The sequence below is a fragment of the Kryptolebias marmoratus genome, linkage group LG19 (genome assembly GCF_001649575.2).
Source record: "Kryptolebias marmoratus isolate JLee-2015 linkage group LG19, ASM164957v2, whole genome shotgun sequence".
Lineage (NCBI taxonomy): Eukaryota > Metazoa > Chordata > Actinopteri > Cyprinodontiformes > Rivulidae > Kryptolebias > Kryptolebias marmoratus.
This window is the reverse complement of record NC_051448.1, coordinates 12,805,545-12,825,992: the sequence shown is the minus strand read 5'-3', so window position 1 is coordinate 12,825,992 and position 20,448 is coordinate 12,805,545. Positions and strand designations below refer to the sequence as shown.

At 39.8% G+C, this 20,448-nt stretch overlaps 1 protein-coding gene across 1 annotated transcript in view; it reads left to right on the top strand.

Moving 5' to 3' along the window:
- nbas (NBAS subunit of NRZ tethering complex) overlaps positions 1-20,448 on the top strand; it is a 174,465-nt gene that overhangs the window by 43,510 nt on the left and 110,507 nt on the right. The window contains exons 22-32 of the mRNA XM_017427358.3: positions 239-325; positions 1,620-1,773; positions 7,517-7,702; positions 9,213-9,386; positions 9,641-9,774; positions 12,747-12,809; positions 15,957-16,079; positions 16,180-16,282; positions 16,538-16,615; positions 16,744-16,898; positions 19,373-19,485. Coding sequence (XP_017282847.1) covers positions 239-325; positions 1,620-1,773; positions 7,517-7,702; positions 9,213-9,386; positions 9,641-9,774; positions 12,747-12,809; positions 15,957-16,079; positions 16,180-16,282; positions 16,538-16,615; positions 16,744-16,898; positions 19,373-19,485 — 1,370 coding nt within the window. The remainder of the gene's footprint in view (positions 1-238; positions 326-1,619; positions 1,774-7,516; positions 7,703-9,212; positions 9,387-9,640; positions 9,775-12,746; positions 12,810-15,956; positions 16,080-16,179; positions 16,283-16,537; positions 16,616-16,743; positions 16,899-19,372; positions 19,486-20,448) is intronic.

Genomic DNA, 20,448 nt, shown 5'->3' with positions numbered 1-20,448 from the left:
TTTCTTTTTCCAAAATGTCGCCAGCGTGACGGTTTGCCTCCAGTTTATGGTTGTATTTAATTCCAGACAGTAAATGGATTTGGTGATTTATCAGGTGGGCAGGTATGTGTGGAGTGGTGGGCCTTTTATTCCTGGTGTGTCATTACTTTTGCTCAGACATGTAAAGTTTGTTCTGATATTTGTTTGCATTCCCCTAAATTCCTTTGTTTCTGTATGCCGTTCTCCTTTTCTTTTACAGTCTGGATGACAGAGGTGAGCTGGTGCTGATTCCCTGGGTCGAGCAGAGGCACAGAGAGATGGACTGGTGTGAGTCAGAGGAGTGCAGGTAAATAGTTCCCATTAACCTTCACTGATTTTTTTTTTACGACTGTACATTAAGCGGCAATAAACCTATCAGTAAGATATTACCATAAAATCTGTCGCCGCTAATCACAAAAAAGCCTCACAGTCACGTTGCAGAACTGGTAAAATCCATGTTTTGTACAGACCAGATGCTTGCGCTGGCATCATTATGTGGAACAAAATATGACATCCTATTATCCGAATGTTACACAGAGCCATAACAAACTAACACAGAATTTTGTTGCACTGCCAATTTGTGCCATTTGCCTGCTCCTGTTGGGAGGCCAGCTTCATTTACAATTTTATTTAGCAACGCTCCTTTTTATTATTATTCCTCTTTGGTGCAGAGACATAATATCAGTTGGATCCTGTGGTGTTCTGTGCCAGGAATTACAGTTTATATTTAATATTATAATTGGAGTTACACGTTTAAATTTTTTTATTTTTTCTTATTTGTATTGTCACGCTTCTACATTCCATATTTTTGTTTTATTTGGTGTCTCGTTTTTCTACTCATTTCTCTTTCTTCCTTCCATTTAACGCAGTATTGCATAAATTTGTTACCATAAAACCACAAAAATTACAGCCAGCAATCTGTTACTGTCTCTAAATGCTAAGGTTTGACATCTTTACCCCTGAATGCCTAAGCGCGCCCACTCAACATGTGAGTCTTTAAAAATAGTTGATAAATCTGTCACTTTCATTTTCAGCACAACCTGAAGCATTTCCTTGAAAAGCAGGGCTTAGCAGGTGGACAAACAGAAGCTTTTGAGCTTATTTACGACAGCAGGATGTATGTGCTACATGTGTTTACGTGTAGATTTTGTGGAGTTTTATGACATATGTCTGGCATCGCATAGACTACAGCTTTAGCTTCACTATGCTTTTGCAAAATAAACATAAGAAGAAAGCGAGCACATCATCTTTCTGATACTGTCACTTGCTTGTGACATTGTTTCTCATACTACTTCATACAAATTGCTCTGAAATTCAAATACGTGTTGCCCACACATCACAAAATTTCAAACAAATCACAGCAAAAATGAAGCCATTTTCATCTACTGGCAGGCTTTGATATGAGTATGGCCAGACTTGCATATTTAATGATACCCAATGAATTATTGAGAAAACTGTTGTAGAATTACAAACCAGTCCTGTTTAAAAGACTGGGAAAACGCACCCTTTTTGACAAACACATATAAGTTGTAAGGGGACTGAAAACGTTCTATATATCTTTCAGTAAGTAATAAACACTTTTTCATGCTTGACTTTTGTAGAGCGGTGCTGGAACAGAACCTGCTCGACGATGATGATTTTTTGTACGAGGAGGCTTCAGAGCTGCGAAGGTTTCGCACGACGACGCCCTCCATTGAGCTTCTCACCGACTGGTACCAGAGCAGAGCTCAGGACATCGACTCCTGCTCCAGACAGGTACGAACCCTCTTAGGGTTTCCAGACAGCTCCGAAGAGCTTCTTGATCTTCCTAAATGCCAAACTCAAGAAGGGGACTGGTGTAGTTTTGTAAAAAAAAAAACAATTTAACAACCCAGCAGTCAAATCTATGCTGTGACTGACCTGATATACTGAGGTAGTAACAACATTTAAACTTTATCTTGAATAAATTTTAATAAACTTGTGCAAAGTAGGCATTGGATGTACATCTACAAACTAATAAACTTTAGGAGTCAACTTAATTCAAGATGGCTTCCACAGCCAACCGACCTAAAAAAACACAAGAATGTCTATTATCAGTTAGTTTTACAGATTTCAACCTACAATTTGATGTGATAGTAGCTGAGAGTGATTCCGAACACACATTCAGAGGGCTAACAAATTGCCCAAGGTCTTTGTTTAAAGTGTTGCCATCAGCTCTGGCTGTTAGCAAAACATCTCATAAACCACAGGATATATTTTAATGAAACTTTCAGAAAGTAATCACTGGATATACATCTACAACTGACTAACTTTTGAAGTTAGTTCAAATCAAAATGGCCACCACAGTTAATCAATATTATCCAACACAAAAATAGGTATAACTTGATACATGATAGTAGTTGAGGCTCATTCACAGCACATACTCTTAGCATGACATCTTGCAATATTTCATTGTGAAGTGAAGTGAAATTTATTTATACAGCACTTTTCAGCAGCAAAGTGCTCTTCTGCAAAAAATTATGTGCTCAACATTATTTTCAAGGTTTGACCAAAATGGCTACAACTTGGTCAAAGTGATATGCATTCCTTCAAGGAATGTTAGGACTTTAAGTTTTTATGTTTTAAAGCTGATATTTACAGGGTTTTTTGCACTTATCCTCTTTTAGCTGGAATAAATTTAGGCATGTCTTCTTGCTAGCTCTACATGGTTAATACATAACATGCACTGACATCCTTCAACTGTGCCAGGGAACCAAGAAGAGTGAATTCAGCTAGCCAACCTCCATGAAAGTAAAGCTTTTCTCAAGAACTAATTTCACACTTGCAGGGGGAAAAAAAGTGTCCGTTGTTCTCACCTTCAATTTGCAAACATTTTCTTGTTCCTTGTTAAGTAAAAAAAAAAAAATCAGCGCAGACTGCTGGTAATTTCTCCATTAAGATGAAACACATTGCTCACCCTGTCCATGTCTCCTTTTTCAGTTTTTTTTCTACTTTATTGTAACTTACAGCAGGGCACCAACAGAAAGCAATTATTAGAAGTCTGGCTATTGGACATAATTGCCGTTGCACACTACTTTTAGATAATTGAGGGCAGAAAAGCATGGTGAGCGTGGATTCGGAATGCTGAAGAGATGTTCCCAACCTCCATCAGTCGAGGTCACTTTGATCCTGCCTGTGACAGTTATTATCATATTTGCCATATGGAGTTCTAATGAAGAGAAACCAAAGCTTCTGTCGTCTGCGTTCTGATGCCGTGGCTGAAAAATAGGACTTGATGGGACTTGTTTAGTGGCGTAATGGGATATAAACTGTGGAGCTGCCCACTGTCTCCACCCACACCATCCAAACTGCAGCTCTGTCCCATTTCACCTCCTTCATAGTGATGGATCAAGGTTGTCACAGTGCTCTCTTTGTCTTTGTGAAGGGATTAACTGGGGTGCAGTCATATTGTTCCCCTTCATTTCTCCTTTTTATCCCCCTCACTTGGCGCAAGCAGGATGGAGGAACAGAGATCTGGGGGTCCATCGCTCATTTTTGAACAGAACTGGGGGAATTGCTGCTTTCATCATCCACTCCAGAGATGGGAAGAGAGACTGACAGCGTTTTTCTTTTTTTGGGGAGGGAGTGGGATCATTGTTAATCTGAAGGAATCACACCAGCTTTCCCTTTCATTCTCTCCCCTGTTCATTTTTAATTAGACCTCATCTCCTTTCGCTCTCTAACACGATACTCCGGGAGCCTCTTGAGACTGTCCTTAACTCTCAGGTCTGGGGCTCTTTTCACACACTTTTGAAATGAGGAAGGAAACATGACAGAGGCACCGGAAAACAAGCTCTCCTGCTATTTTCTATTTTCCTTTTTTTTTTTTTTTCTTTTTTTTTAAAATATCTTCCAACCCTCATCCGGCTTCTGTTTATGCTTGTGAGAAGGGATTTAATGTCGAAAATTGGGGCTTGATTAAAAGGAGCCACACCGGGGGAAGCTGGAGTGTTCTAAACCAGTCACAGAGTGGTTGGAAATGACATGACTCAGACGAGCTTCAAAAAGCTTAACATGGAAGCACAACTAAAGGAGAAAAAAAAGGAAAAGCCAAAGCTGCATTCCCTGTTAGGTTAGAGTACTACAGACAAAATGGGGAGAGGCCAACACTGACACATGTTGAGATGGATAAAAAAATAGGTAACGAATCTAGTGAAAATAGCTCGGTTTGAAAGAAAATCAACACTTATAGGAAGGTGACGAGGTAGAAAAAAAATATAAAAATTAAAGGCCTAGTAATCCTTTAAGGAATGAATATTGCCCGCTGCCTTTTATGCAAGAGTTTTAAATTAAAAGCAGTTATCGTCGAGGTCCAAGCCCTTTGACGCATGTCCCTCCCCAACGTTTCCCCTACCCCCCATCATATGAGACCTGTCGAAGTCCTGGATTGCAGATTCATAAGTCATTACCTTGATGCCCATTTGTGTCCCCAAGCTCCTAATAAAGTTTGAAGGTTAGTTTACCAGACGAAGTGCCCCCTCCCAAATATAAAAATCTATTTTCATCTGTTCAGTGTCAGAAAACGTGTTACACTTTCACTAATCATGTCATTTTAGTAGGAAAAAGATACCATTTACTGCTTTTAGTAGGAAAATGAATGAATGAACCAAACAAATCCATTAGTGTTTTATTAGATGTTTAGGAATGAGCATTTTGTCATTATGCTATATTATACCTCCCATGTTTTGAAGCCCTCCAAAATTGAAGTTTTAGGATACATTTGGTCAGACATCGTAAATGACATTATGCACAAGCTTAATTGGTATTGTGAGATTTAGTGAGATGTGTTAACACTCATAGAGTGTGTTGAGGATGACTCTTAGCTACTACCACACCAAATTTTAGCTCTGTATGTATAAAACCTTCGGAGTTATGCTTTTTCTGTTGGCTACAGTTGATTTAGCAGCCTTCTTGAATTGAGTTGTCTCCAAATGGTAATGAGTTGTAGATGTACATCCAGTGATTTCTTTCTGAGTTTCACTAAAATCCATCCACTGGTTCATGAGACATTTTGCTAAAGCTACAGACAAATGAGCACACACACAGACATAGACAAAAACATTATAGTCTTTCGGCGGTGGGTGATGACAGGCGTCAACAAAGTAAGAGGACTCCAGACAGGGAGTTCAGATGGAGGCCAACTATGATGACTATTGCAAAGTTTTGTTAAGAGGTGAGAGGAAGAAGAAAAGAAAAGAAAAAAAAGAGAGATGGGGTAATCGCACTGTTGTGGAGATTTAGAGAGAGAATTTGTGAAAATTAAACCTGAAAGAAAAGGCTTTTATAGGCTGGGGGAAGTGAGACAAAGAAAACTCAAATTGAGTTGGGAAAATTAGAGTGAACCTACATGAGGGAGCCAACGCAGAGTGAAAGAGACGTGTTGTTACTGCATAGACAACGATAAGGAGGAGGGAGAAGGCATTGTAATTAAAAAGTGTTAGATTTTAACATCCGAATTGTCTGGAATGAGACGGGAAGTCTCCCTCTGGAGAGGTGGGGAGGGGGTTCAATGGATGGGGAGGATCTTTCCCCACAATTAGATCAATAGACCTCTCTCTCTCTCTCTCTCTCTCTCTCTCTCTCTCTCTCTCTCTCTCTCTCTCTCTCTCTCTCTCTCTCTCTCTCTCTCTCTCTCTCCCTCCTCTTGTATCTAATTGCTACAGTTCTGAGTGAAGGAGATTTGGGTTTTTCCTATGTTTTGTGTGTGTTTATAGCACTGTGCATTTAGCTTGTGAATGCATGTAATTACTTATTCAGTGAAAAATGTGTTAAGATAAGCTGACAAGGTTGAAAAATGTGTCAAAAAAAGAGAAAATTGGAGCCAAAAAGCACTTCTTTTCTGAAAGCTGAAGAGAAAGCAATCATCACCTTGAGGCCTAGTGGCATCTGCTATTGATTGGCTAACATCCACAGGTGGGGAGCATCGATTGGCTGGGCGTGCTGCCAGTGTCTAGGTGGTCGCGTATTGATTGGTTGCTCTTCTGGATGGAATTGTATTGATCCAAGCGGCAGGAAGCCCCAAATTGTCTCCCTTCTATTGTGGAATAATGATTTGATATTAGTAAAGACTGGTAGTTATTGTTTGGTTTAGATTGGTTGGAATATTGTTGATTTATGATTTTTTTTTTTGTCCATGTCCCACTTCTCTTATCTCTATATTATTTTCTATTTTTTACATTGATGTTGCACATTGCTACCAATACTCTGTCTTATTTGTAACTAAGTGGAGAGATACAAGACTGTATATAAAAGTCCCACCTACTATAACAGTCCTGCAAAGTATGGTCTTGAGCTTACTACTGATTTAATTCAACACATCTCATGTCTGCAGGCACTGTAGGCTCTTCAGTGACAAATGCTGAACATGTAGGCATTAAAGCAATTAGTATAATATTTTGATATTTGTGGAAAGGTTAGGAACAATTATCATCTCATCTGTTGTAGATAGCTCTTTTAATTACTTCAATTTCAAGAAATAGTTTGTTTCTGACTGGACTGATGTGGTAATAGCTAGTCTGAGCAGGACAAGGCTCAAAGTACATTGCTGCCATCTTAAATAACTCAAATCTTACAGTTTTCTTAGCAATTCATGCAAGCTCTATTTTTTAAATCTTCACAATATCTTAAATTTTTTATTACACACTTATTTACAGAATTTTGGGGTTATTTACATGCGTACATAGCAGTAACAGCAGCTAGCTGTAGCACCTCTGGTGCAACCTGGGCCACTTCTAGCTAGAATATATAATCTTTCTGCAACATAAAGTGGCAGAGATGTAAAGTTTTATAAAGTTGTGTGATGCCAGTGTTTTTAAATAGTAGACAGACAGTGTTATAAAATTATGACCCAAAATCTTTTTAAAAGCTTTAACATTCAGCATGTACACATTTATGTTATTCTATATGCTTTATATACAAAAAATAATAAGTTTACATTTTTGGAAGTAAGAATTCTTGACCAGGAAAAAGAAAAAAACAGTCACATTAACAATAGTCACATTTTTCCACTTAATGGTCCGGTGTAGGGAAGTTATGGATATTGTGCCTCCCCCGTTTATTGCGACACTGGTGAACTTTCTTAGTAATAGCTGGAGTTTTAAGCTAATTGGTGAATTGAAAACCATATCAGATCACTCAATCATACCAGTGAAGAAAATCGAATTTCAACCTGTCAGACTTTAAAAGCCACATTCAAAAGGAATCGATTTTATTGAGTTTCCGCTCACTGTCTAAACCAAGCAAATGTATTAATAATCACAGCAGGTTTCTTTAGCTTTAATTTTTATGCAATCCACTTAAAACCACTAAGCAGAGAAATGTTAGTCAAGACTGAATGTTGTCATCTAGAAATATATTAATCAATGACCCAACCTCTTGAAACCAGTTGAAGTTATTTTGAAATCAAGAATATTCTTTATTTTTAATATTACTGTTTTCTTCTCTTTCTGTTACGCTTTTCTTTCTGTCCCCGTCCTGTCAGCTGGACTGTGCTCTGTCTCTGGTCCGTCTGGGGAAGGAGCGGAAGATCCCAGGACTGGAGCTCCTGTGTGACGACTTGGTCACCATGGAAACACTCGTGTACGAGTCGTCATGTGAACTGAATGTGACGCTTAAGGATTTGCAGCAGCTTAGTGACATCGACAAACTCTGCCTGCTTATGAAAAATGTAAGTGACATTTGTACTAATGAGGTCCCCTTTTTTTCCCCACAATATACTTTGATATCAAAGTTGGCTTAAATTTACATTCTTCATGCAGTAGCACCTCCTGTTTCATAAATGCCTCGATGGTATGAGATCTTATTACTGATACTCACCCTCTGTTTGTATTTCTGCACCTATGCAGTGCTTTTTTTGTGTAGCTCACTATGCAAACACAAAAGGAATTGAATGCTTTGCTCCACAGAATAACAACTTTGTCTATTTTGATTGATGCTTAAGTGAAGTGATATTTAGTAATTTCTGCTTGAATAGGGAAAAAAAGCAAAAAAAATGTTGCACCATTTAAAAAAAAAAAAAAAAAATTAAATTATGATGGAAAATCCGAAAACCCTGTGGCATTTAATGATACGAGCTAGCTTTCCATCTGCAGCACCAGAGCTATGGAAGTGATTCTGTTGCAGGTACTACAGTTACAACTCCCCCTGGACTACATGATATGAGCTGTCCTGTAAATTGTAGCTAATAACTGCCAGCTTTAGCCTGTAAGGACCATTGGCAGTAGGATCCGCCACACAGGCAGGCAGCCAGCAAATGTTGTTGACTGCACTAATGCACGCAGTTTGACTGGAACTCCCTTTGGGCGCTCAGTGAGTGTGTGTGTGTGTGTATGTTTACCAAACTGCCTAGATTAAATCTCCCTCTCCGTTTGTGTCTGATGTCTTTCTTTTCTCACAGAGACAATACAGCAGAGTGAAAATGTTTGTGCGTGGGTGTGCAAACTTGCATGTAACATCTGGGTTTTTTTATTTGTATTTTTTTTCCAAATTTTTTTTTTTTTTTCTTTTTGCTTCCTGTGACTGCTTTCTCATCTATATATCACGAGTCAGGGTTATCACAAGGTGGGTGCAGAGCCCCCGGATGTACTTGACATGCATCTTTTTAGACTGCAGCACTACCCGCATACTGTACTGCAGCAATTACAGCTCAAGTTCAGATTTAATTGCATGGTTGGTTTTCATATAAATGCTCTTTGAAGTGCTCTAAAACATTAAAAACAAAAAAGGAAAATCGAAACATCAAAATGATATAATTTCCCCCAATGGACACACACACAGAAGTTCTTCATCAGATAATCTCAGATGTTTGATTTTTCCCTAGTTCTTTCACCAGCATGTGAGAGACCTTACACACACACACACACACACACACACACACACACTCAAAGAACATCATGAAGAACTAACCTAAGTGACAAGAAGACAAAGCTGAGGTTTTGGCCTCCACACAGCTTGGATGTCATTGAGTCAATCATGAATTGCTTTAAGAGACAGAAGCAAATGACACTTTTGAAATTCACAAATATAATTTACAGTTTCCAAAAAGGTAAATTGACCCAAATCTAATGTGTACATACCTTACAAGGTCAGCAGTCAGTAACAAACTTTTTTGCAAGTGTCAGCTTGTAAAAGCTTTTTGCACTGACTTGTTTTTGTTTCCCATCTCTTTCTGTTTACAGTCCAGCTCTGAGCGCTACGTGAAAGATGCCTTCCAGTGGATGGTGCCGTTCCTGCACCGCTGTGAGGGACAGAAAGGTGGTGCTGCCAAATCTCTGCTCGCAAAGTACCTGGTCGGCCTGGCACAGCAGGACCTCACTCTGCCGCTCGTCATCTTCCAGCACTCCAAACCTAACGTTAGTAACACACAAACACACACAACTAACGTGGCCTGTGGGTGTGATTTCCGGGCCAACACTTTGCTTCTGCGTTGCAAATATTCTCGCGCCATCAGACACAGCCACAGACAGGCTTCACTGTTATTAGAAAACATGAATCACACATAAAAAAAACCTGATGCAGTACTTCAGTATGTATATGCAGTTTAACTATAAGGACGCGCGCACGTTGATGCAAATTCAAACAGTGACTCTTGTGCCATCTTCTCAAGTGCCAGCAGAGGATTATTGGAGATCCAGACCAGCTGATGGAGGTGGCTTTGGAGTGCATCTACAGCTGCGAGAGAGACGACCAGCTCAGCCTCTGTTACGACATCCTGGAGTGTCTGCCGCAGAGGGGCTTTGGGTCAGACAAATGCACACACGAATATACACAAGAAATGCCACTGGTGATATATTTTCTGCTCATCAAATGCCAGCTCTGATCTTCTTCTAGGTTATTTAAACTGCAATGTTGGGATGTTAAAGCAGTTCATGACTGTCTTGTCCACAGGAATATAATATAATACCTATTGGTACTCTCTTTTCTTTCCTTCTGCTCTTCCAGCTCTCTTTAGGCTTATAAATAAACCCAACTACCACCTCTGTTTCCCTCCCTGTGAACCTATATTTTCCTCCTCCTTCTCTCTTATTTGCTCAACTCGTACTCCAAGGAGCCATCGGTTAGCCATGCTACAATCCATACATTATGTTCCACTATTGCTCCGGCTTCCTCTCTGTGCACATCTTCTGTAACATATTTTATTTCCTACGACAAGGGGGGTCCGCTCTGTAAGCTCCCATAAGGCTGTGTGGGTTTGCAGCAGAATTAAATTAGAATGAGCAGTTTATATGTAAATACAGACGGAAAAAGAGAAATGATTGATACAGTCGACCTGTAGCGCATTAGAATAGGTTAAATAAATTAAAATGACTCATATTTAGATGGATTATTCTTGCAAAATCAACCTTAATTGTGGAATTGAATCACCACCATTGTGAGGAAAGCTTTGTTTTCTTCCTGTCAGGTGGCTTCGAGCAGGTAATCATAACTTGTAACAACTGCGCCCTTTGCTCTTTTCATCGGGTTCATTTTTGCACTGCTGCGGCGCTCCATGCTGTGAATGTATGCTTTCCCATCGCACACTCACAGCGGGGAATAACAGCACTGAAACAAGATGCAGTGAAATTGCTCGGGCTTTCTCTCAACCAAGCTGCATTACTGTAATAAACTGAACGAGTTCACGCTGCAGGTGTCATTTTTATGCGGGGTGACAGCTGTGGCTGGAGGCTTTAGGATTCTCCTCTCCGAGTTTTATGAAGCCTTAAGAGAATTTTGTGAAATTTGGGGCAAATGTCCATCCAAACCCACAAATAAACTAGCCAGAATTCAGAGAGCAAGGACCTCATAAAACACTGGTTGAGGTGTAACTCATATCAGGCATTGGCAAATAAATACTTAAATAACAACGAAGCATTGTCTGCTACCACCAGAATTTAGTTTCTGTTACTCACAGCAATGAAAAATGGTATTTAATAATCCTCAGTGTTGTTGTGCCTGGTTGCCAAAATGATTTGACCTTCTGTTGGCCCAAATCCAGCTGGTTAAGAGGGATAATTGGCCCAGGTGCAGTAGGAGGGATGTCCCAGATTCAGTCCAAACACTCTGGCACAGGTCCTGGCGCTCAAACTGAACCAGGTGTGGATATTAAAACAAAATCAGGCCACCACACATGATCTCCTGTCAGTCCAAGTATAATTAAATTCACCGCTGCCTATTCGAAACCTGTCCATTCTGCACGCCCTGAACCTAACAGGGTTTCCTAAATGAGCAACGATATCTGACACTTAAAGGGGTTATTTAGATATTTTTAAGTGGGATTATGTGGGAAGGTTAGGGACAGTTAATATCTTACCTGTTAAAGATAGCTGTTTGAACAACCTCAGTTTGGAGAAATGTCTCCGAGCTCCAATCTCAAAACTATCATAGATGTTTACGTGAATGCTATTTTTATAAACCTCACTGTTAGTTTTGCATTTAGGTTTTTTTGGCAGAAACATTATAATATTCATGCTGAAAGTGCTATAGATAGCTGCTGCTGCTATTTGTGCCTGCAAATAAATTTTATGTAGGTGGCTATATTATGTGAGAATAACGGCAATGTAAAGGTTTATGAAATAGTGTCGACTTGAACTGCTAAGAAAATGTAGACATTGGAGTTGTTTGAGGACGACTCAGACTAGCCGTTAGCTCATCAATCCAGTCAGAACTAAACTCGTAACCCTTCAACAGAACCCCTATTCTACAGATCCGAACTATCCCTTTCCCTGATTTAGCATAGATACAGGCATTTACAGATTTTCTGTGAAAGTCATGAGTTTGAGCTTGTTCCATGTTCCTTTTAAATGTTATAAATAGATGTTTTAGGTGACAAAAGTGTGACTAATTTAAAGAGTGAAGCAGAGTTAAATGTGTGGTTGAAAAAACCCATTTTGATTTCATTTAGTTCCACAAAGAAATGCTTTTTCTCAACACATCTACCAGACATATGCAACACTTTAAGATGCTTTTACTTGAATATTACTATCAATACTGTTTAACTAAACAAACAAAAAAAAACCATCAAGTGAAAACAACCATGTGTTCTCTGATTTCCTATTTTATTGCACTCTCTGGCTTAACAATTAGTTTGTCTTAAATTATTTCTAAATGAGTATTTTACTGTATTTTGGAGGAGCATTCTCCCTGTTATGGACAGATTTTATGTTCTGCAGTGTTTCGATGAGCAAAACTGTAAAGCTGAATCATATATATATATATATATATATATATATGCAGTAACCTCAATTTAACATTTCTCCCAGGAGTGATTTCTGTCACTTGCAATGCTTCAGAACGGCTTCACATAGAATATTGCAGATTTGTGGGTTCAGATAGAAACCATGATTTAACTTAGTTTTTTTTTAAATATTATATATTTCCGTGGGACTGCTTAAGTGGGTCTAAATCTTCCCACAAGAGTGTAACGTGCCTCCACCATTAGAGAGTGTGAAAAGCAGGAATAAACTAAGCATCAGATAGTGAGACTGAAGAAGAAATGAAGGGTAAAAAGGGCATTTAAAGGAGGGCAAGTGGTGCTGTCGGAGCTGAGGAGAGAGATTTAGAGTCGGTGCTTGGACACACACCCAGACACACACCATACTCACATTTCTACACACAGGCATGCATTTAGAGACTGTGTACCATGTCATTGTGCAAGCTGTTCTGCACTTTCTTTTGCTCTGTTTTGTCGGCTTCAAATACTTTTTTGTAAGCTTGTTTATTTAATTATTTTTCAGACCAAAGACGGACATCACCGCATCGCTCCATGACCAGGTGGACAAACTTGAAAAGCACCTCAGGTATCGCAGTATTTGCTCATTTAGCAGGATGCACAGATAAGAACTGAAGCACCGAGTTAATGATCTCTTGCTCTCTAGCATTGAAAATCTCTAAATAATCTCCTCGTAGTTAGTAACCAGGGGTATTTGAACAAATAAAGCTCCAAAAAAGAACAATTACAGCATGTCTCCTTTATAAGCCAGATTATAGCTCCTTAATGTTTTTAATTATTTATTTATGCACAAGTTAAACCATTTAAGTGCACCTTATCACAGGGAATTCATCTTTTTTTTTTCCTACGATCCTGGGTTTAGAAAAGAAATTAAAGCTCTGTCCAAAACAATATTTGTTAGGAAGAAATGTTCTCCTAATTCTTGCCACGAATGGTTATTAATTATACATACTGAGACCACAAGGCGTTTTAGGTTTTCTAACACACTGCAAATGATAAATGATAAAGCTAAAAACAATAAAACAGATAAACTTTTCTGTGATCATTTTTTTGCTGCTGTCTGCTGAATTCCTTTGCTTCCACAGCAAGCTAAATTTAGCAGACATAGACAAAAGGCAATTTCCTTTTAGTAGCCTTTCCCATTTATTTTTAAACACCTCACAGATAGAACAAATGGCTAACTTTGAGTCTTTTTAACTCAGCAAAAACTTCCACACTGAAAATGTGCTGTTGATTGACCAGCTTAGAGGTTTAGTTGAGGTGTGTTCACTGACTGGAGGAAAAAAAGCAAACTGATCTTTAATTGTTGGATCAAGTGGTCACTCCCACTCAATTTCAGTCACCAGCTGATCGATCGGTACATCTCAGTATCTCGTTCGAGACTCATGGGTGTTTTTTTTCTTTAAATGATTTTCTGCTGCTCTTTTGTCTCTAATAGCTCAAATGTAATATCTTTGGGGCTTGATCTGGTATTTGAGCAAAAGAAGGATTCACTCAGAGCAGTAATCCCCATGTCTCTTCTGCAGCTCTTTAAAATTCTCATGTCAACATTTTGGAAGTGTTGAAAAGATCAGCCCCCTCAGTTCTGTCATTAGAGGCGCCTCACTTGGGAAATGCTCATTGTGGAGCGACGCCTATTAATTTCCTCCCCCATTAAAGAACGCGGTGGAATAAACCAAGGAGAAGAGACGTGGATGCTCAGTCAGCTTCCTCAAAAAAAAAACAAAACTGAATATCAAAGGATCATTGTCTGTTCCAGGGGGGGTTAAAACAGCCCGAGGCATCATCTCTGTTGCAGGTCTTTCTCTTTCTCCTCTAGCCCTCTTCTAAGGATAAAAAATTCCCCCCAAAAAAAAAAACAGTGAAGAGATGAGGGCGAGAGGCAGAGGATAAGGATGAAGTCAGTGGGAGTGTGTGAGCCTGAAGGGAATGGGAATACAGATGATGATGATGATAAAGAAGAGTTAGCAGTAGGAAAGCTGGTGTTAAAGCTCAGTTTATCCTTTCACACACACACATCCATACACAAACATACCTCAGGGAGTTTGTAAAGTGTGTTCATATGTATGTTATGCCAAAGCAGTTTGACTCACAAACTCAGATGAATCAAGCAGCAAATGCAAAGAGTTTTGTATCCAAACGCGTTGAGAATGAAAGGTGGTTTCAACTGCTGGCGCATTAGGAAGTCCACACACACACACACACACACGCTGAGAGTTTCAGGCATTGTCTGTTTTACACTCATACACATCCACTGTAAGCACGACAACACGCACACACACACAGGGACCTGTTTACTATGTTAATGAGTTGCAGCAGAGAATGAACATCTGTAGCAGCGCGACCCTGTTGAGACGAGGGGGTGCCATGCTAATCTTTCAGCAGCACTCACCCTCTTCCCTTTGGTCGCACGAGGCAGCTTGCATTCGCGCACTCCCGGATGCACGCGAACACACACTTCTGTGCTGCCGCTTCGACACGCAGTTTGTCATGTTGCTCTTCTGACTTGCACTGCGTTTCTCCATCTGCCCTGTGTCTTACAAATGACTTCTCTGCTGCCAAAATAATGAACAGCTTAGATTGCCCCCATCTTCTTTATCCTGTGGGTTTGGCAGTTTTTATTTATTTATTTATTTTTAATTTTGTCACTTTTCTTAGTTTTTCTACATTGGCATTTGTGACTGCGGTACCTGCTGCTTCCTCTTGCTTTTGCTGCAAAATGAACTTGTTAAGAAAAGGATTTTGGGAATAAATGTTTATTAGGTTTTATTAATCCTCTAAACCTTTCATTGAAGGGCAACTTTCTGGATTTTCTTTAAATAAATAGCAAAAACTTAGACATATTTATTGGACTTCTTGTTAAATTTTTTTTGTAAACCTCTGAGCCTAATTAACCGCCATGAAATGCAGGCGATCATGTAAGTGCTTGCATCTGTGTGTTCTTTTGTCTCCGTTAGCAAAGTATCTCAAAAACCTCTGGATTTTAATGAATCTCTCAGAAAGTAATCCTTGGATGTATATCTACAGCTGATTACCTTTTGAAGTCAACTTGGTTCAACAGCCTTAGCAGCCACAAAAATGGCTATATTAATCAGTATCTCAGTAACAGAGTAACTCAGTCCATTTGACAGATATTGAGCTCATGTTTGGTGTGGAAGTAGCTGAGAGTCATTCCCAACACATACTTTGAGCACTAGCTGATCATGTGAGATATTTGTTTAAACCTTAAGCAAGCAAAGAAGTGGGCGATATGTGTTCCTTCTAGAAATGCTGCTTTTACTTACAAACGAATGTGTTTTTGCAGCCACAAGTGTTACTATTTGGGGAAAAAAAAAGCAATTTTAAGGCACTTTTTTTGGCAGTTTTACTTAAAAGTTACAACCTTGTTTTTTGTTCAGTTTAGATGTTGCGCTCTTAATCTATTATTCACACAGTTAGTGGCAAACTCTTTAAGTAAAATAACTGGTGTGATTCGTGATGAGCCTGTACATAAAACCATAATATGTTTGGGAGAAAATAAAAAAAATTGTTGCTATTTTAAACAAACCAATTACCACAAAACACTCTACATTTAATCAAAGTCTTCTGCAGCATAAGAAAAACAAAAGGATAAATTTGTACATTTTATGAAGGTTTAGGCTTATGTTTGTGCAATTTTCTTCATTTTCGCACTTATCGACCGTATACTGAATGTGTCTATTTTTGTGCATGATAGCGTGGTGGAGGTTCTGGAGAAACATGGTCTTAAGAAGCCCATCTTGTATGTGAAGAACAGCCAGAGCAGTGAGGAGGAGGCCCACCAACTCATGGTCAAACTGTGCCGTCACACTGGCCGCAAGTATGAACGTCGCATTGAACCCCACTAACGAACGTGAAACTGTCAAACAAATGCCTGTCGGGATCTGACGAGCGCGTCGGATATTTGCATGTGTGTCCAGAAACCCTCCGGTGGGTGAGGCAGTGTGGCGAGGTCTTCTGGAGGACCTGCTTAATATGCAGCAGAACGCTTACACCTGCCTGAAACCAGAGACGTGTCATCAGGTATCACAGCTCGACAAAAATCACAGAACCCACAAAGTGCACAGAATAATAAGACTTGTACCAGAACTGAGCTTGACAATTTATGCAACAGCGTGTCTGCGTTTACTGTTTGCGAACATAACAACACTCTGGTCTGTAACTCACACACCCAACACAGAGATGAAGTATGACGCATGTCAAACAATGGTACAACTTTGGTTCAGTCAGATGATTCCTGCCTGTATTAGATCTCCTCTTATTTCTTGTCTGTGGCAGGTCTTTGTTGAGTCCCTGCTGTGCTCCAGCCGCGTGGAGAACATCCGTCTAGCAGGGCAGTTTATGCATTGCTCCAAGGTATATTGAATAAAACTCTCCTTCATGGAGTTCCACTCAGCCTGCCCCGCTGGGTTCTCCAAATATTAAACCGCGTCTAATGAATTTTCTATTCCTATTGATCTCCACTCTCTTATTTATGTTTCCAGGTCGGTCAGGATGTTCCCGTCAGCCTGTCTTTCCGGGGAAAAGGTTACACTCTGAAGGTGGCCTATAACAACAGCGTGGAATTGGTGTTGGCTGCTGCCAGGGAGTATTTTAACTCCTCCACGGCGCTAACGGACCCCTGCATGAACCTGGCTAGGTGAGAAAAGGCAATGACAATGAGTATTTTCATACTAATAGGGAACATTTGAACATTTTCACTTCTTTTCTTTAGCCAGTTCTCACTCCTGCTTAGAGGTTATTTAGATTTGGAACCTGTTTTTAATTTTAATTTCACAAAACTTAGAGTGAAGAGGGTTGTTAGATTAAACAAATTTAGGTAAAATTAGGATTTGAATAAGATTAAAAAAACTGCACACTTTGAAATGTTTACATGCTGTCCAAAGGATTGTTCATTTAATGTGTGGGAAACTATATTTCAGTTTGAGCTATTGTATGTTTTTGCTCCTGTAAGGCTCCCTGAAAACGGCAACATGGTGTTGTTTTTTTTTTAAATTTCACCTTCTGTTATATGTTACATGAAGTAAAGCGTGTGTGTGTGTGTGTGTCTGATGCTGCTGCTTTCAGATCTTAGAGGGGGGCTGGTGGATGTCTAATCTTACCGTCTGTTCCTACTGGGGAAGTGGGACAGTAATTGGGTCGTCATTCATTTTTAGTAACTAATACACAGAGCCCCCCCTCCATACACTTAGACAACACCATCCATTGTAACACTCCCACTGTGTACAGATATGAGGCAGGAAATATTGCACGGACGTGGACGTGTTATTCTGGAGTTAAATGGCCGCACAGACTAACCGTCTGTGTCCTTCAAATTCACATAACTGCTCCTCATATGGACATTTTATTCTGTGCACCAAAAGCTGAAGGTGCACATGTTTAAACAAATATTTGCATAAATAATTAGTTTTCGCAATCTAATTAAATACCTGAATAGATCAGCAGATGCTACAGATGTTAATAATTATTCACTGAATTTAGATAAATCTTCATTTTTGCAACAGTTTTGGCTTGAATCCAAATGCAAACCATCCTTGAGTTTGTTTTCTTCCTAGTCATCACTTTCTTGCCCAGGTCAAACCTCACTGCCGATCCTGGATGCATTATAAATTGTAGACAAAATTATTTCTGGCCAGAAGTTTGGGGTTTTCCAGTGAAGACAAACCAGCTTGGAATTTGAGAATCGAGGCACCTTCTAAAAGTAAACAAAAATGTGGCCAAATGATAAAGTCACCCTTCCTGCCGGTGGCACAGTTGATCAGTTTTCATTTTGTAAAGGCTCAGATTGTGTCATCCAACAACAACAACAACAACAAAAAAATGCATCTGCCATACATCCACCTGTATTTTTATCGACCTGTTTTGACATTCCCAATATGTATGATATCTCCCAGAAATGGATCTTATCTCCACTCCCAATTCAGCAAAAAAGTACTCCTGCCTTCTGTCCAAATTAGTTGTGTTCAGTCGCACGACTGGAAGAAAAAGTAGACGGAGGAAAACATCAAAATGTCTTGGAGAAAAACAGTTCAATAACCATTAAGAACTATAGCAGAAAAAGGATTCTTTTTGTGATTTAGGAATACAAACAGGGGGATTGGACTGTTTTTTGTTACATCTTGGTTTAGTCTAAATGAAACCTACAACTCACTAACTTGTCTTAATAGGTGTATTTTTACCACCAAAATAATCTGTAGATTACAGCATATGTTGTGGAAAAAAACATAGCTTTACTTTTTAATTCTTTTTTCCCCCACTTGTTTTGTAATTCTGTCTCTATAAACAGACACACACCTGTAAGCACTTCAGAGCAGAAGTACATAATCAACATGTCCTCTTTTCTTTCATTTGCCCATTTGAAGCTCTTTTCTTCTGCTTTCATCCTTGCCAGGATAAACTTTTTGTTCCAGGCAGGAGCAGCAGCCTCGCTCAAAGAGAAGGAGAAGCCGTGTGGTGTATTTTAATCTCGTAAACTCTGAGTCTGAATGCTTGTGTGTGCGGTTTAAAGGCAATTCTGTTTGCCTGTGTGATGCTCCGCGCCAAGGACAAGTCCAATCCTCTCCGCTCGGCTTCTCTTTAAGCTGCTATTATATTTAGGATTGATGTTAAATGTAAAATTAATCATATTGCCTTTGTTTTCCTGTCTCAGACGCTGCTGTGCTGTATGTATATATAATATACTCGCTTTTTAAAACCCCACAGTCTCTTATTCATTCATCCCACTGCCTCATATTCTAAGTGATATGCTGCATAATCCTATTAAGGGTAATGAGTGAGGGCTGTATGCTAAAAGAAGTCTTGTCCGTCGTAGAGCCGTCAAATTAGTCTAGACTTTGTAAATAAAGCCATTTCAAGCAGCCACTTCGCATTTCTGATCACACTTTTGAAAATCTCCAGGCTTAATAGTCTTTACTGTGTAGCAGAGTAAGTAAAATCCATTTAGTCACCTCCAGTCCAGTCGATTTGTTAGGCAGTCATGGTAGTTCTTCCTTGGACTTTAATTTTTTTAGGGTTTTTTTGAGCTCATAGCAAAGATTCAGACCACCTGTTTTTGATGTGACCAGGTAATTCAATTAATCATTAGTCATGTTTTTGTATTGTTGTCTTCATCAGGGCGTGCCTCCAGCTGATCACAGACTGTCCTCCGGCCGTCCAGGAGGAACTGGACCTCGTCAGCGCCCTCAGCCAGCTGGAAGACTTTGGCGTTTGCATTCTGCCACTGCAAGGTAGCACAGAATGAGCACATCTCGAGCAGAGCATTCATTCAAATGTTCCTAAAGGCAGGCATAAATAAAATGTAAGGATGCTGTTCCCCACCTCTTTACCGCATGCACCGTCTAGCCCGTCTCCCTTCCTGCTGTTGTCCCTCCATATGTTACTTCCTTCCTGCCACTATATCTAAATATATGGTTATTTATGGATCAAGTTCTCGAGCAAACAACATCTGTCTGATGGCCTAATTAGGACTGAAGTTTGTGGTCTGTACGTGCTGGCTCTCACCTAAACTCAAACACACACACACACACCTTTTTTTTGAAATTTATGCTCCAGCTGCAAACCTGATCAGAATGGATTCGTCTCTGCGCTCTCTCTCGGTATCCTGCTGCAGTGGTTTTCAGGCTTTCCCTCTCCAGTTTAAATGAAACAGCCGGGCCAGAATAAACAAGCTTGGCCTCTCGCTGTCCGACCTCTGTGCCGGGGCGCTGTTTGCCCCTGTTATCTCTGCACTCTAAACCCCTCTGCACTTATCAAACTTAGCAGCTCCCAAAGAGTCGTAGTTGCTCTTTCAAATTTAGGAGTACCAAATTTCCAAATTGGGTAAAAATTACCTTAGATGAGCAATAACACTAGTTCATGATTAACTCAAAAGCCCCTTTCGCTCAGAGCCTCTCAAACCAGGCTTAGTGTGTTTTCTTTCTTTCTTTTTTTTTTTTAACATTGGCGTCATGTGTGAAAGAGCAGAGGTGCAAAGGAAGTAATCTCAGAACAGAATTGGCTCGTATGTTTAGGAGTGGGGTGGCGTGTGCAGCGCACAGCTCTGACCAAACAATGCATTTTTCACCCAGTTCATTCTGCGACGTCCATGCGTTGTGTGTAAACATACGAGCTGCTCGTGCTGAGCATGTATTACCAAAACCGGAACAGCGGCTGCTCCTCAAGAACTTTTTTGTTTCAAGGAAATAAGGCTG